Here is a 17,844-nt window from a genome sequence, read left to right as displayed (position 1 = left end):
CAAGTACATTAGAGGGGATTATAGGCAGATGGGGGATGTTCTTTTTTCCCATAAAAATGATCAGCGCACCAGAGACCATTAGAGGAGAGGAACAGAGCTTCCATTTGAAGCAGTGTAGGTGGTTTTTCACAGTGAGGGCAGTGAGGTTGGGGAATACCCTTCCTAGTAATGGCAGATTCTGTTAATGCCTTTAAGAGGGGCTTGGAGGAGTTCTTGAACAAGCACTGTATCCAAGGCTTTTGTGATACTAAAATCTACAGTTAGTATTGATGTTGGTATATATGGTTTATGTATGTGAGTGTATAGATAGGTCAGTATAGGTTTGTGTGTGCTGGGTTTGCTTGGAAGGGTTGAACTTGATGGACTTTTTTCAACCCAATGTAACTATGTAACATTGTTACGTATACATAATTTTGTTGACACTTTACTGAAGACACCGCTATTTACCTTCAAATCCCACCCTAACGTACTATGATGCCAAGAACCAGATGTACCCTTATCAGCAAATAAGCACCTCAGTCTCAAGCGAACCACCCTTCCGCCTGACCAACGCCAAAGCTTTGATCTCATTAGGAGGGCCAGTGTACAGCTTATGAACCACTTGCTTAAACCCAAAACACAAGATACTTACATCCCTCATCATTTTCACAGCTTCTCTGGTTCTTCCCAGTTTTCGTGCACACATTGCTAAACGTCTTTTAATGTACACAAGTACATTTGTGTCACGCCCTAATAAATAAATAATTATGTTATGTCCTAATAAATATAAACAATCATAAAACATTATGATGTGCATTGTTATATACAGAACTTATAAATATGCGTGTAACGTTGTACTTCTCAGTCATGAAACGGCGATGCAGGGGAAGCATCCACTATGCGACGATCGATTGATCAATCCTAGCCTGACTCCTTTCTTTACAGAAGGAAGGTTAGGCTCGATATTGATTGCCGCATAGTGGATGCTTCCCCTGCATCGCCGTATCGCCTTTTTTCAAATGACCGGAAGCCAAGTTTTAACAGGTGTTTTTTAAAAAGGCATTCAAGATACTAAATGGCCTGATACATTTTTAAAATGACTTAAATAAAGAATCTTGATTTTTATTTTTAAACGTGCCTGGAGTGCACCTGTTTTTTCCTGATTTTTTGGATAACCTTGCATAATCTGGTAGTGAATAGAGAGGGCTCTTACTGTGCTGTGCTTCATACTGTGCTCCATGATGCTGTAACTGCTGACTGCGCCTGTAACATCCTTCTCCAGCCTTAAGTGCCTGCTTAAAAAGCTTTTCTGCTTCCACTATAGTAGTTGCTTCTTCTTCAGCGAGGAGAATAAATGCAGTAGCACATCTGTTAGCAGCAAAATAAAGAGCAAATCAATACCGATTAACCAGAATAACAGGCCATAGAAACAACTCTAAACTATTTTCAATGTAAACTATAACTAATGATATACAGATGCAGGAAGTGCTATTGCTGTTGGAGGGTACATACTTTGCATTTGACCCCTGCCATTTCACATGACATATTTCAGGACTATGATACTGAAGCAATTAGAATGGTATTGTTGGTATTGTGCTATGCAGATCTAATGAAGGGGTCCTAAAGCATTGTGCTTGTAAATAAAACATCCATTCATATTGTAAGCTCTGTGGGACACAGTGCAAGATAAAAAATATACATTTGCACATAATAAATAGGGAATGTTCAAAAAATTGCACATTAACATACAAACTAGTGTGTGTTTCAACAGGAGCCAATCAAACTACCAGTATGTTTCTGGATTATCTATAGAGGGAAAGATTTTTTTTACAGAAATCAATGCAAAATCGAGAAGATAGAAGCTGATCCACCTAATTCTTTTGTAAACTGGTATATAACCATATTATTAAACATTTGATGATTTCCTAAATGCCACCATACACTCTTCAGTAAAATGAGCAAAAAGATGAAATCAGGGTAGGTAAAATTGAGGTTTCACTGTATATATTATTTGTATGTATTGAATGAATGATTACTTTTATAAAGAAAGTTTAACTAAAAGCGCTAATGAAGCACTAACGTATAGTAACTAAAATACATTTTAGTTTGCTTAAAATTTACTGACATTACATTGCCTCAAGATAAATAGACAGCAACTGTTTGTTTTCCCTGCTTAAATCTCAAAACAGCCAACAGGTATATCAACACTGAGAGCCAACACAGGCCAAGATGGTGGTGGACATCAACAATGTAGTATTTCACTGCTCAATACATGGACACAATACATTTCCTGTTGTTTTCAATGATATGGTTAGGGATATGGTTAGGTGAGGCGGCTCCTCTGATGACACCCCCCCTCGGCCCCCCGCGCTTACCTTTACAGCACCACAGGGGGTTGAGGTGAGGCTACAGATCGAGTGTAGAGAGTGCCATTATGCTCTCTGCCCTAGCAGAGCCAAATTTAAAAAACGGAAATTCTGCTCTTAATGTTACCAGGAGCAGCTTTTTGCTGCCCCTGATAACTTGCCGGGCGCTCCTGCCTGAGGCGAGTTACTCATGGCAGCAGCACCCCTGTAGGTAACCATAGTTAATTAAGAAACGGCGAGCTGACTTTCTTGTTTAAAATAAACATAGTAACTCAAGGTCCATATGTCTAAATTAAACTGCTTGTTGATCCGGAGGGAGACAAAAACCCTGTATGAAGCCTCTCAAATTTGCTTCAGAGGGGAAAAATTCTTCCTGACTCCAAGATGAAAGCTGCTTAAATGAACATATTCTTTCATTAAAGGACAAGGCAACTCAAAATATAATTTTTTGCCTAATAAAAAAAACCAAAATTCTACGCAGCTTTGCAATATACCTTTATTACAAGTTTGTAATGGTTTTTGAGTTATTTGTATTTTTAATTGCTATTAGAAGCAGTGTCTGCCTGTCCTTTTCTATTCTCTGCCCTGGTGGCTCAGACTGTTGAAACAATGTAACACAAGGCAGCAGACTGACAGACCTGTATTGCTGGAGAAGCAAGACCTTTCCAACATTGTTTAACATGTAACAACCAGGAGTTCAGCAAATGCAGCTTTCAATAGCAATTACATTTACAAATAACGTTTAAAGCACTACAAATTTTTAATTATTTCATATTGGAAAGTTGCTTAGAATTATGTTTTCTTTCATTATGCTAAACATTATTTTTGGGGTTGACATGCCCTTTAAGCAAAAACTGTTTTTTAATGGATTCCCCTTTAATGTGTTTATGGTTTAGCAAAGCCTCTCTAAGACTATCTCATGAGGTCTAATAGACCGACTTGAGAGATAAAAGTTAAAATTCCCAATTACACTATTATTTACACCTAGTCTTTCTGCGAATGTCAACTAATAAATTTTATACTTTTAGGTCAAGACGAAATTGATATAATGTTTATAACATTGTTACTCACTCAGTTAATTCTAATGCTTCATGTGCAGCAGAAATCCTTGCTTGTGGGTTCCTTTCTCGCCAGGCTTTTTGCATAACTTAAAAGAAAATGTATACAGTTTTAGATTCCAACATTAAATATAAAAATGTAGCAATTTATCTCTGGTATATACAGATATCACAAACATTGTACAAGTCAATACTGAGAAAACATTGTTATTACTATATTATAAATGAGAAAAAGGCTGTCCTTGTATTGTAGTATTTATACTTTTCAATTATACCAGTAACCTTGAAAGACTCAGGAAATTCTACATTTCACCATCTGCTACCATCTCGCCCAGCTGTATAGACAAAAGGCTGCTATAAATGGTTGGGGTTTCCCAGTGGATTTTGGTATTCATGCTGTTGGTAGACATTATGTCACTGATGAGAGTAATCAAGTAAGAATCAATGACTGTCTAATTGGAACAGCAATATTATTGTCTTATTTACAGGGGAAATTAGCATCTGCTTTAGAAAATTGTCATCAAGTTGCGGGGCAGGTTTTGTTACTTTGTGTATCATTTGTATCAATTCTACCATACAGCATTACTTTGTGTCACTAACTGCAAGTCTGGTGTTTGTGTGTAGGAGCAAGCCTCACAGAGATATCACCTTCTCAAGGCATGTGTTTCTGCAGAACAGCTGAATGGGCATTTTAGATCTACACTTAAGTTGCAAAGAGTGGGTATGGGAGCAAATTATTTTTGTAAGGGGCATATTAAATTTGCATATATTTTAGCGCTTTGCACTTGGGCTTCTATTTGTAAATAAACCCAATTTACCTGCTGGAGATCAAATTGCCATCTGGATATTGGAAAAAGCAAAGGACATCGCATGGAAACTTTGGGTGACTTAGCTATTATAGTCATCCGAGGTAGCAGAGATTTATCATGGGTGACTAATCTCCCTGTCAGACATAAGCCTTACTGTTACACAGCCAGCGTCGGACTGTGCCACCGGGGCACCGGTAAAAAACCCTGTGGGCCCCAGCGACCCAGACCCGAACCCCCCAGGGTGCTCCTGCGATCTGCCGGTCGGAGGGTGTTGGGTGCTCCTGCAGGGGGTGGGGAGTGTGAAGGCGGCAGGGTCAACTGGGGGGTGCAGGGGCCCCTGATCCGACCCTGTACACAGCATTTGGTTGGATGCTGTTATTCTCTGGATACATATGCGGATTGTCTGAGAAGCCTAATTGTTTAAGTACCCAAACCTTAAAATTGAAGATCTACAAAGCTCAGTATGTACAGTATTTGTACAGTCATGTAGCAGTCCGGGAACAACGTTAATAGGAAAATCTAACCAACTGTAGATGAAATACATTTTTACAAAAGCAGGGTAGAAATCTCTTCCATGTGAATCCAAATGAAAAAATATTTTGGCACTTTTAGTATGTTACAAAAAGCTAGTTAGCAGCTGTGACAATATGCATAAATATGCACAAGCAATAAATAACTTGTGTTTTTGGACAGGCAGGGTCGGATTGGTGGGTGCAGCATTTTTTTTTACATATTCATATTATCTGATTTGCACCCAGGTTGTAATAAGTGTGTGCCTCAGCCTTTTTATAGATAGATATATATATATATATAGTAGACAAAATGGGCCGCTTCACACAGGACTTGTGAAAAATAACATAATTAAGAGCGGGTTTCCGGGACAGCAACAGCCGCAGTTATTATGTTATTTTTTTTATTATTAGATGATACTGGCACCAGAAAGTGTTTTGCCATGGTCAAGGCGTGATAAGGCGTCCAAGGACATTGTTTTAAATGACCCATAGTCGCTGCTTTGGGTCCCGATTACTATTTCATTCTCCTATACGCTCAGTTTTGGTGGTGTGTGGAATAGTCACCTGGGGTAATTGTCCTATGTAATTATTTGGGTAAATTTTTACATTTTGTGCTGTCGCTAATCTCACAGCAATTCCTGTTCCCATTACACCTGTTCTGTTACCTTTTTACGGGCTTAGCGCTTATTGTAACAAAACCAATACACAAAGTATCCAAGAGTTTAGAGTTCTTCACTAATGCTTTTCTATTTTAGCTTAACTTAATCATGTTTTGATGTATTAATTTTGGGGTTTGAAAAATGTTTGCCCTTGTGTGTCACGATTGTTATACGTCAGGCTCTTACGTCACTAAAATTACTCTAACCAGCCTCCAAAATTACCTACCTTTGTCCCAGCATTCTGTCTAACCTGATGCCTCAGTTAGACGTTAACCCTTTCCTTTGCTTACTTTTGCAGAGTGAAGCCCAGACCCCACTTCCTGTTCAGGTCTCTCATCAAAAAAAAAAAAACCCTGCTAATGCACAGACTGGCTCCTGCTGCCTCCAGGCATGCGCAGAAAGCTCTCCACTCCGACAACAGGTTGTCAAATTGAAGAGAGAACTGAACAGGAAGTGGGGGCAGGGCTTCACTCTGCACAAGGAAGCAAAGGAAAGGATTAACGTCTAACTGAGGAACCAGGTCAGACAGAATGCTGGGACAAAGGTAGGTAATTCTGGAGGCTGTTTAGAGTAATTTTACAGATAGGAAAAAAAAAAAAGGTTTACTTATTCTTTAAGTCTGTTTTTTTGTGCACACTATAACTTTGAGAAAGGCTGCAGGAAAGGCCTGTGTGAAGCGGCGCAGTTAGTCTACTATCTACAAAGTGTCTTTGAGGACTGCACCCAGGCATCCAGTGTTCATGTGTGCTGACCTGTTTATACTTATTTATATATAAAAATGCACAAGAAAAAATACAATAATACTGTATACTATGTCCCTCACTAATATACTAGAAAAAAATAAAGTATTATGTCCCTCTCCAAGACACGAGAGGATATACAATATTGTGCTTAAGAGACGAGAAAATACATTAATGTCCTTTATGTATCCACAAGAGAAAATATAGTAAAATTATGTCCCTCAATGAGACATAAAAGATCATGCAGTATTATGTCCCACACTAAGACACACAAAAGAATACAGTAAGGCATAAACTATGGCTATGTCCCTAGGAGACATGAAAAATTACAGTAATATGTCCTTCATGGATAAACTCGAAAAAATACAGTATTGATATATTCTTCTCTAACACACAAGAGGACATACATTATTACTATGTCTCTAAATGACAAAAGAAAATACAGCAGATATGTCCTTCACAGATACACAAGAGAAAATACAGTCATGCTGTGTTCTTCACTGAGACACAAGAGATAATACAGTAATGCTAAACACATTAAAATAATGGAGGTTATGCATTTCTTGGTTTGTTTTCTGACACTGTTCTAAAAGATTGGGCATTCCCCGGGGCATCTTTAGAGAAACAGTTCTGAAACAGAAGCCCAAAACATACTGTGCAGAATTTTTAGCCTAATACTTTTAGTTGTTGGGTCTCTGTTTTAGTTTTATGTTTAAGGTGATCTATTTGCTTTAGTTATGTTTCTATTTCAAACTTCAATCCAAACCAGGAACATGAGATTGCTCCAATTGGTCAATTCTTTAAAGCTACGTCACAAGTAATAAGGCTATTATAATTTGTAAGAGGGTATGATGAGTGCATACTTGCATCTGCTGGCCGCACATGATCAGTATCGCATGTGAAGAAAGTTTGATGGTCTTGTGCTGAAAGATTCATATCATAATATGTTAAAGGTTCTCTTCCTGTCACCCATGTGTACCTGCAACACAAGAGAGGCACAAGCAAGGTTCCATAAGGTTTGAAATCTCCATACAGCTAGCAGCACGTGCAACAGGTGCAATGCATATGGCAGCAAATTTCAGATATGCTTTAGTATATTCCATTCCTTTATTATATAGGGAACACCTACATTTAAAAAAAAATATTACATTTCTTTGCAATGCAGTTTTGACATGAAAAGAGAATTATTTTGACTCTAAAGAATGAAGAAGAAATTGTTATAACTACCAATGCACCTGTTAATAGCATATCCACTCAAAAGCAGTAAGTTAAAAAACATACCTGCCCGTAGCAGACACCTGGCAAAAAAGTATATAAATCACAAGGCTAAATGAAAGAAGGAACAGCAGGAATATGGAACAAGAGCTAAGATGATGACTTGTCATTTTTTACTCATGAGCCACACATGTATGAAAATGTTCTTTTTGGAATGCCAAATATGGCCTGTGATTGGCTACTTGGTAGCTCCATGTGCACTGCTAGCTTGCAAACCTGTCTCTGTGCTTCCAAAACTTGCAGCCAAGCCGGAATTGTATATATAAAATATATAAGAAGAATATTGCAGCCAGGGTGCATTCTCAGGACTTATAGTACAGCAAACATGGTTTAATTGTGAAGAACTCTATTGTGCTCTCTAGTGTGCGCCACAATAAAAGCCACTTTTGCTTTACTATAAATCCTGTTCCTGTGAATGTGGATTTTTTTTACATTGTGGGAACTATATAGACATTGTAAATCTGTATAATCTAGCACACTATACAGCAGCTAAAAATAATAATAATAAAAAAAAAAAACAACAAAACACAAATACAAGAGTATTGTAGAAATGATACCTATATTGGCTAACAATAAAAATACATTGCAAGCTTTCAGAGCTCTAAGGCCCCTTCATGTGACTTATGAAAATTATGAAAGTATACTTTATTTAAGGCCATATTACTTGCTCTGGAAAATTAAAAGGGGATATAAACCCAAAAAATGAACACTTTCACCATTCACATTTATTTTGTATTTTCCGTGGTTTTTGAATTATTAGGAGTTTTAGACTTTTAACACCAGGCTATAGTGAGTCAGCAACAGTACAGTAAACTGAATCCAGGAAGGCCACGGACACTCTTAGCCATTTAAGAAAGTTATTAAGCTGAAGCCTGCCTAGCAGTTTAAAACTGTCTAAAACTAATTCAAAAGGAAATATAATGTAAACTGCAATAAGGATTAATTATATCTTAGCTGGGATCAAGCACAAGGTACTGTTGTATTATTAGAGAGAAAAAGGAAATCATTTTTAAAAAGTAGAATTATTTGCTTATAATGGAGTCTATAGCAGATGGCCTTTCCGTAATTTTGAACTTTCTGGATAACAGGTTTCCGGATAAGGGATCCCACACACATACAGACAGTTTAGCAGGTGATTGGAGTGATTGATCATGTGGCATTTTGCCTTTATAAATGTTGCGTTCTGGATAAATTTAGTGATGCCGTCTTAAAGGGTATGGAAATGTCACTGCGCTAGAATAAAGTTTGTGAAGAGTATACTATAGCAGTCTTACTGCCTCTTTTGAACTATGCTCAAAAAACAAAAGCAGAAAATAAAGTTAGGCACAATACCTGACTAAAATAAAGAATAATAGATGCTTTCTGGTATGGTCCTTAGCAATTTTACCTGTTATATTCTGCTCCTCTAAATAAATTTAGTGGATTCCGCCACACTTTACATTCTGAAAAATAAAGAAAATTACTTATAAAACAAACTGTAGCAACTCATTCTTAGATGTGATAATTAAATAACGTAATGCTAGCCCTCTCTTCTGCATGACAAGGATTAAAAACAAGTAACCTACATTTGAACCAGGTTTTTAATTAATGACAAATATAAATGATGATGAAGCTAGTTTAGGAAAATATTGCAAAAAAATCTTGCTTTTCATACAGTTATCCCAGTTTATAACAACAGTGGCTTAGGCAATGTTTCCATATGCCTGTAACCTTGTTAGGGGCTAAGGCTTGTCCTGCCCAACAGTTTGGGGGTGGAGGGAGGGCAAAATTGAACTGAAAAAGCTTGAAAAAATGCTATTCAATTTGACTTAGGGCCAGCAACAAACATACTTGAATCAGAACACCTTGTACAACTCCCAGATGTGGCAGATTTTTTCAGTAAAAGCACAGCTATGCTTGCTTGTATGCTGATTGACTCTATCTACCTCTGCTTTTTAAAAAGCCACAAATGTATTAATCTACTAATTATTCCTGGAGGGCTTTCTTTTTCTATAGTATAGAAAATCAAATTAAAAGGAATTGCGGAATAATTACCAAAGGGTGTAGCACAACATCACTATAGTTAGTCAAAATTATCCAACTATGTCAAAAGTAAAGCAGCAAATTAAGCCTGCTTGTGGCCTGCACAAATAAACTATGGGGATCCAAATTATGGAAAGACCCATATCTGGTAAATCCTAGTACCCGAGCATTCTGGGTAACAGGTCCCATACCTGTAATTAGAAGCAGCATATAGGACAAAAAAGTGGAATATGAGGCATAAAAATTGCAGCTTTTGTCCCATAAAACAAAAGCTGCAGTGTTTGTTTTGTTATAATAAGGATGCTGCTCTGGGCACCAAAAAGCTTACTGACGTGCCTGCACAGAGTAGATTTTGGCATGAAACTGCTCACATATGCAGTTCCATGCCAAAAGAGCACTGCCACACAGGGTGGAGTCTCTGCCTGCAGATAAATGGAGAGTATAATGGAGAGTATAGTGGAGCCATGACCCTGCTGATGTGGTCATATACCCACAATTCCTCAGAGTCTTGTTTTCAAACATACCTGATACACTTTGTCGACTGGAATCTGCATCACCATTACTGGTGTTGGAGTTGCTTGTTGTGTTGTTGTCAACTCCTCCCAACAAGGGTCGCAAATGGCTGACAGATACCTGCTCAATGAATGATGTTCCATACTTTCGAAAATACCACCACTCAAATATCTAGGTAAAAAAAAAAAATCCAACAAAATGCTGAGCTGTGCTTTTTTTTACCCAAAGCGAATAACAAGAAAACATTTACAGGAACAAGTCAGTAACACACATTATTTCATAATAAATTTGGGCTAATCCAGATGAATGCTTAAAAAGAAGGAGTCTAAATGTGCCTCAGGGAGTTCCAAATCTTCCGCTTGACAACGGACAAATTAGACTTTTACATGAATCAACACAGCACAGTTCCATAGTTCTTTCGCACCACTAACTTTTCAAAAATACACATGCACAATTTAGTAAATGTAACTACTATCACAATAAAATGTTACTTTGCTTAACAAACAAAAACACAACAAAACTATTTTGCAGTCATATTACAAATGAACCCTGCTGAAATTCTGAAATATATTCACTTAGCCCGGTGAATCAATTACATGATCCAAACTATGTAAATTTCTCTAACACCTTCATTCACAAAGCTTATTAGCTCAGTTTCTTTGCAGAACATGGGTTACACTCCACATTCCCCACACTTAAAAAGGCAATATACTTGTTTAACACAAGTTCAACTATTTAAGCCTATGACTACAACAAAACCCATAGATGTTTTGTGATTACTCAGATTACCAGTATACATCCCCCTCTCCTGAGTCACAGTTGTGGGGTATTAACTGTGCACTGGTAATCTAAATACCTACCTTGCAAGGACCAAACATGAAGAAGCTTCAATCTCCGGCCTGGCCCACTATCCAGAACAGCAGCACAGGTAAATGGTTTCCAAATGGTGAGTAGTGCAAGGAAGCCAGACAAGGGCGAATTAAGCCAGTATTGACAGTGGAATAGCCGAATGAGCCCTGTCTCTGGGTACTTTTATCTCCCGCTCTTTCTTTGACACTCAAAATCGATACTACCTCTCCTTTACTCAATTCTGAATTAAGATTTCCAATAGGCTAATGACCACACTATCAATACTTCTTGAAGCTTGTCATCACTCTGGGTAGGCCTCTTTCACAGACCACAAAACTTGAAGTGCCCAAGGTAAACTGGGTTTAAGGGTTAAAAGGCAACCAAGAAAATTGGGATTAAAATCTTGAGAAAATTTTTCAAAAATGACAAAACTGATAGTGTTATTTGTGTCAACTAAAACAGTATTTTTTTTTTCTTTATACCATGATGGTTGTATTACAAGAGTTTATTTGCTCACTGCTGTATACTACTGGAAGGACTCCCAGGGCTGGTGATCACTAGCTATTCCATAATGAATGTATTTAGTCATACTCACATTAAGGTCACTGGTAATTTTCTTAAACATCATATAGTTTAATTTCTGTACAAACTGTATAATCTTTTGTGCATTTAACAATTTAATGGCAAACAGAACACAAATGATAAACCAGTGCATACTATTTCACGATTTATATGATAAGTCTTAACTGAATTGCACAGACCTATACTTCCCCCTGAGTGATCTGTTTAGTGGCTCAGTTGATAGTACTGACGCACTGTAGTTGCAGAAATGGGATTATACATTTTTTTCATTCTGGACAATATCTTTAAGGATTTGGAAGGTTCTCTATGCATCTGTGTGTTTCCCCCCACACTTTAAAAATGAACAGACAGGTGACCTGGCTCCTGATGAAACTGACCATGTGTATATGTTAGGGATTTTAGTCAGATCAAACATTAACTGTTACTGCAGTAATGTTACCACATAAACCTTATAATGTCTTGCAACCTGTTTGTCAGGTTACCTTACAAACAGATGCACAAAAACAAACCATGATGTGTCCGCCAGGGCTTGGCAGCCAGCATTCACCAGCCAGTTGACAGATGGCACGCACTACTGAAACAAACCACATGTCATCAGTGCATATGAATACTAGCTTGCTCTTTATGTATTGCAGCTTTCTAGCACATGGTACAGATGTTAGTCTCTGCAGTCATTCGCTACACAAAGCACTCATGCAATAAAAAAGTTAAATGTGACTGGAAAAAAATGTTATAGCTTGGCATTTCTCCAACGCACTTATTGTCCATAAGGGCTCTGGCACACAAGGGAGATCAGTCGCCCGCGACAAATCTCCCTTGTTGTGGGTGACTAATCTCCCCAATATGACTTCCCACAGGCGAAAATGTAAAACACCGGTGGGATGGCATACGCGGCGGCGCCACCACGTATGCTATCCCACTGACAATTTACATTTTCATGGGTGGGATGTAATATCGGGGAGATTAGTTGCCCACAACAAGGGAGATTTGTCGTGGGCGACTAATCTCCCTCGTGTGCCAGAGCCCTAATAATAAGAGAACTGTGGAAATTTTGTGGACAAAAATGTATAGGGCTTGTGTTGTGAACAGGGCAATACTATCCTCTACCAATTAAAAATCAGATACTGTGGTATATTTACTTTTAAATAAATCTTGAATAATGAAAAAATATTAACTTATAAAGGCTAGATAAGCCAGCAGGTAGGAATGAAACCTTATCTGCTTTACCACTTTAGCTGCAAACAAATGGTATTCTAAATGCAATGCAAATTGCATTGTACATGGCAGCCATCCCAGTTACAATAGGCTTTATACTGTTAACGCTATAAACATATAAACAAGGAAAAGACAACATATTAAGAGCAAGCAAACACCACTATATCAAGATATATATTAAACTTTTCAAATATATAACTGTCTAACTCTGATACCATGTGTGAATAAGTGGATACTTTTTTCACTCTTCCAAGCATGGAAAAAGCGGGAAAACAATTTTATGTCAAAATTTATGTTTAATCCAAAATTATTTGCAGATTTACAGGTATGAAATGTCTTGTCTATGTGACAATATTCGTGAATACAAAGTACAAAAATAAACAAGAGAATATTTTATCTTGTGATAAAATAACAGCCATATAGTAGCTGAAGTATTAGTTCCAGCTAGAATTATTTAATGAGTGATATATAATCTCTGCTGTTAAAAATGTAACAGTGCTATATAAATACCAAGAAATACATAACTAAAGTTGCACAGTTCAAAGAAATCACTTATGAATGTCTTTTCCCACAGGAATTGCTCATTTTCCAAGTGTGATTACGTTTGGGGAGTTGCCTGTTTTGTATGAGTATCCTCAGAGAGCCAATTAATGAAGCTGCCGTCGTAATGCTTGCAAACAGTGGTATTCCACCACAAATCAACAGGGGAGGGTGCCAGATTACATTTTAAGTACTCATTTTGTACATATAAATGAAAGGTAAACAAACATGATGAAAAATATTTGCCCAATATGGGATTCTGTCATACATACTAGGTATTTAACTATGTATATACTCTTTTATGTTACTTGTATCTAGGCAAGGGGCCTATCTGTATGTTATAGTTGCACCTATGTGAAGAGGCAGTGAGAGTTGTTGCAGAACTAAACCATTCAGCCACATAAACAGGATTTCTCAACACCAGGAGTTCTTGAACCAATAACAAAAGTGTATTTAGCCCACAAGGTACAAAGTACTCATGTAGTACCACTGATGGAGTTTGGTCACAGCAATAACACAGTACTCACATAGTACCACTGATGGAGTTGAGGTAAAACGGTTACAGAAATATTCAATTGAAGAATATCACACACTGACAGTCCTTTGAGGACTGACTTGCCAGGATCCCACTTCACCTCTGTGACCCCTTTAGTGGACCTAGATCATCTCTAGTGGAACCACCAGGGTAATCTTCTAATTGGATTCCTATTTACTATGATTCCTACACTAAGGGGCTGATTTACTAACCCACGAATCCGACCCGAATTGGAAAAGTTCCGACTTGAAAACGAACATTTTGCGACTTTTTCGTATGTTTTGTGATTTTTTCGGATTCTGTACGAATTTTTCGTTACCAATACGATTTTTGCGTAAAAACGCGAGTTTTTCGTATCCATTACGAAAGTTGCGTAAAAAGTTGCGCATTTTGCGTAGCGTTAAAACTTACGCGAAAAGTTGCGCATTTTTCGCGTAAGTTTTAACGCTACGCAAAATGCGCAACTTTTTACGCAACTTTCGTAATGGATAGGAAAACTCGCGTTTTTACGCAAAAATCGTATTGGATCCGAAAAATTCGTAAAGAATCCAAAAAAATCGCAAAGTACCGATCATTACGAAAAAAACGCAATCGGACTCCATTCGACCCGTTCGTGGGTAAGTAAATCAGCCCCTAAGAGACAGTGTCACCTGGGGAGATACCTCCAAACTATCACTCCTACATTTAAGTACACGCCTAATGTGTACTATAACATGAGCTTACCTAACACCATCTACATTCATGGGGTCCTTTTTTCCCGACATCACTAAGGGATTAATATCTTTGAGCACTGGAGCCTTGTGTTTCAGTCTCCCCAGCTAACATCTATCCTCTTCCACGGGTGGAGACCAAAGAGGTATTTAGACATCTGGGTGTATCAGACACAAGACGCCAACTGTTTTAACCACAGTTTATATCCACATAGGTAACCGAGTTGGATAACATGGACCTATCTGGTTTCGCTTGCACAGGTAAGAGACAGAGTGGGCCAGGATTGGGCAAAGATGTATTTAGAACCAAATCTGTGAAACATTAGTGATAACATGTCAGTATGACTGGCTTCAACTCAAACGCTCATTGCGCATTCTTTCGCTACTGTAATTGCCATGAATATAAATGGACCCTGGCACATTACTTATCTAGAAACAAGTGGCGCCAAGAAATAATTTCCTGCAGAATTTGCAAGGGAATTCTCAAGTAACATGTATCATGTGCCATGCAGCCATAGGAAGTACTATTGAGGATTTTACAAACTTTGTAAACACTTTGAGAAAGGAAACACCAACAATTAAGAATGGCATTAGAAATTAACATCAAAATATCTAAATCTGCACTTGCCAGTTATATTTATGTTCTTGATGGAATTAGCTATATTTAAATCTAAATCACAAAAATAATTTGTACATGCAATGAGTATTCTACAACATATATAAAGTACTTACCAATATTAGCCCTGAGATCAGGGAGGATGTGCCCGTCAAGGCAACATAGAATTTAGGCGTTAATGTGTTCAAAAACATACTCACTGCAAGAGAGAAAAGGGAATGTGAATTAGTAAATGTCTATTATGGAACCTTGACCTGCCTCTTATTGGGAGTTAGAAGATAAAACATAGCTAGACAGCAGATGGAAAGCTACAGGTTGCTATCTACTTTATTTTGAACATTGATTTTCTTAAATATTTAAATTTATATTTTTTTTAATTGATAAATATAGCTTGCTCCAGTTTACATGTTTCTTCCCCTACCTTTTGTTTTAATGAGCATACATCATGTAATACATTTTTAGTTAGTAATATACACAGCCTATGTTAAAAAAATGTTAAAGGGGAACCTAATAACTGTTTAAAGCAGTACTTGCTTATCCCTTTTCTAATTTATGTTTCTGAGATTTTAGGCATGTTGTCCTGCACCTTTCAGCAATACAATCTCACTGTGTGCCATTGAAGTCCATAGACTGGTGACAATTACAGCCAAGAGGCAAGTTCCAACAAACAGATCCAACCTACAGCATTCACAAATAACCGTTAAGGCGTATGCTATTTTATGTGCTTTGCTCCAGTGAGATTATTTTGCCATACTGACAGGCAATGTGCCTCAATATTTTATCAACACAGCAGTCTCCATGCTACTTTAGAGCTGATTCTAGTTGGAGTTTTTTCATTTTTAAAAGTATTTTACACTTGCCTCCACAGTACAAAAGGGTACCAGCACAAGAAACATTATTGTACATATTCCTGACAAACTGCCCCATGATGTAAGTTAGGCCAAGTGACTAACCCTGTTCTTGGAAGTACTCATAGTCGTTATCAGTCAAAAGCAAATTACACTCAACTCATAATGGGCTCAAGTGAAGTGCATGTAAGTTCAGAATGATTTTAAATGATTACATTTCCTGTAATACAAATCCAAACTTTTTGTTTTGCAGTCTTGGCTGAACTAAATCTAAACCCGTAATGTAACATTTGACAACTGAAGGTAAAACTAGGCAATTCAGTTTCTAATTGATGACTGTGCCTTTTAATGCAGATTATTTTGTTGATGAAACACAGATACTTGAACCAGATTCTAATCTTATAAAGCTGCCTTAAAATCTAAGCCAATTACTTAACTTCATTATGCTCCTGTATTTAAACATAGTTAAGGGCTTTTGTCTTAAATACCACTTTAAACGACCTTCTATTTTTAAGCTGAACACATACAATCTAATAGGCAATATTCCGACGGTCATCCTACAGCCTGATTGTTTATGATCGTGTAGTGAAAGTTAGACACATATCCATATCGCAGTGATCTGACCATTCAGCTTTAACAGATTAGTGAGCGCGTGTAGAAGCTGGGCACATGTATTTCTGGCTTGAATTAAGCCATCAGTAAACCATGCCATCTCTCAAAAAGACTTTTGACCCTCTGAACCCCAGGCAAGAAGATATTTTAGAACATCTGTCACAGTCTTATAGAGTATATCCATCTCTGAACTGTCTAAAACTACTAAAAAGACAATAGAATGTACCAATCAAGGCAAAGAGCCAAGTTCAAAACCACAATGTACTTTTGCCTGGATGGCGAGAAATCTTCTATTTATGGTGTTTCTGGCTCTTTAATTTAAATGTGGTATTTGAGAAAAAAAAATAAACTACCTTGTATCCCTACTTATCCACTTAAGGGGCAATACACCTGAGCAAATTAAGCAGAACTTGTGCTGAAAATGTATTTTGTGTATAAAGTGTTTAAAATGCCACTATAAGCTCCTACATTAACTGGACTTTTTATAAAAAAAACAACTGGTTTTACATGTGTGACAAATTTGTTTGCCTATCACCAGTTACTCAGCTTACCTATCCTTTGGTTTCTCTTTATAAAATATTGATCAACTACAGAATTCACATGTTGTTAACAGATCCTGCTGCATAGAAAAAAAAAACAAAAGCGTCCATATGTCACTAACAACACATATTAAACCTTACTGTGTTTGTGTGTAAGCTGAAACACAACCCCTAACACAAAATAAAAGAAACATCACTGCTCCAGTGTCCAATACAAAGAATTCAAAGGCTTTTGCTGTAGACTATACTTACAGCAGGTCGCCATAATACCAATTAGACAAATCAAAGTTAAAATAATGGCAGGCACCTAGAACATAGAATACCATCTGCACATATTCTAGTTATTTCACATAATGTAAATAATACACAGTTCCTCTCATTTCAATATCTTGGAAACCCTCAAATAACACCCACACATTCCGTATTTCAAATTTACAAAGATATAAGAAGTAAACAGGCACCAAACTCCTGGAGAATAATAAATCTGCATTTGTTAAAGATACAGTAGAACCCTGATTTTATGTTTTCTGTAACCGATTCTTTTCTCAGTTTTTACGTTTTCCCAAAATTTATATTGTTGTGAAAACGTAAAACTGGGGTTCTACTGTAGTAATTTTCATAAAATGAGAAATTCCATAGAGGAAAACTTTCCTATTGTAAAATATAGGTAAATGAAGTAGAAAACATACTTCTACCATAAATGAAAAGAATGCTGTCATGTTTATGGGAGATACTGACATGGTGATATGAGGAAAGGGGTTCATCCTATTCAGGGGAGCTTTCGATTCTGGCCCTCTTTTCAGAAAACACTGAAGATCTGGCAGAGGTGTTCAGCCGAGGCTAACCATTGGATTGTATTGTGGGC

General features: G+C 37.3%; 1 protein-coding gene across 3 annotated transcripts in view; it reads right to left on the bottom strand.

Annotated features, from left to right (window-relative positions):
- Positions 1-17,844, bottom strand: part of st7 (suppression of tumorigenicity 7) — a 64,527-nt gene that overhangs the window by 18,504 nt on the left and 28,179 nt on the right. For all 3 annotated transcript variants that reach the window (XM_012959075.3, NM_001016999.2, XM_012959076.2), the window contains 7 exon segments: positions 15,097-15,179; positions 9,945-10,104; positions 8,786-8,840; positions 6,987-7,102; positions 3,417-3,492; positions 1,193-1,347; positions 632-729 (listed from right to left, as the gene is read on the bottom strand). In XM_012959075.3, the coding sequence (XP_012814529.1) occupies positions 632-729; positions 1,193-1,347; positions 3,417-3,492; positions 6,987-7,102; positions 8,786-8,840; positions 9,945-10,104; positions 15,097-15,179 (743 nt within the window).

Source organism: Xenopus tropicalis, chromosome 3 (genome assembly GCF_000004195.4).
Source record: "Xenopus tropicalis strain Nigerian chromosome 3, UCB_Xtro_10.0, whole genome shotgun sequence".
Taxonomy (NCBI): domain Eukaryota; kingdom Metazoa; phylum Chordata; class Amphibia; order Anura; family Pipidae; genus Xenopus; species Xenopus tropicalis.
This window is presented reverse-complemented; position numbering and strand designations above follow the sequence as displayed.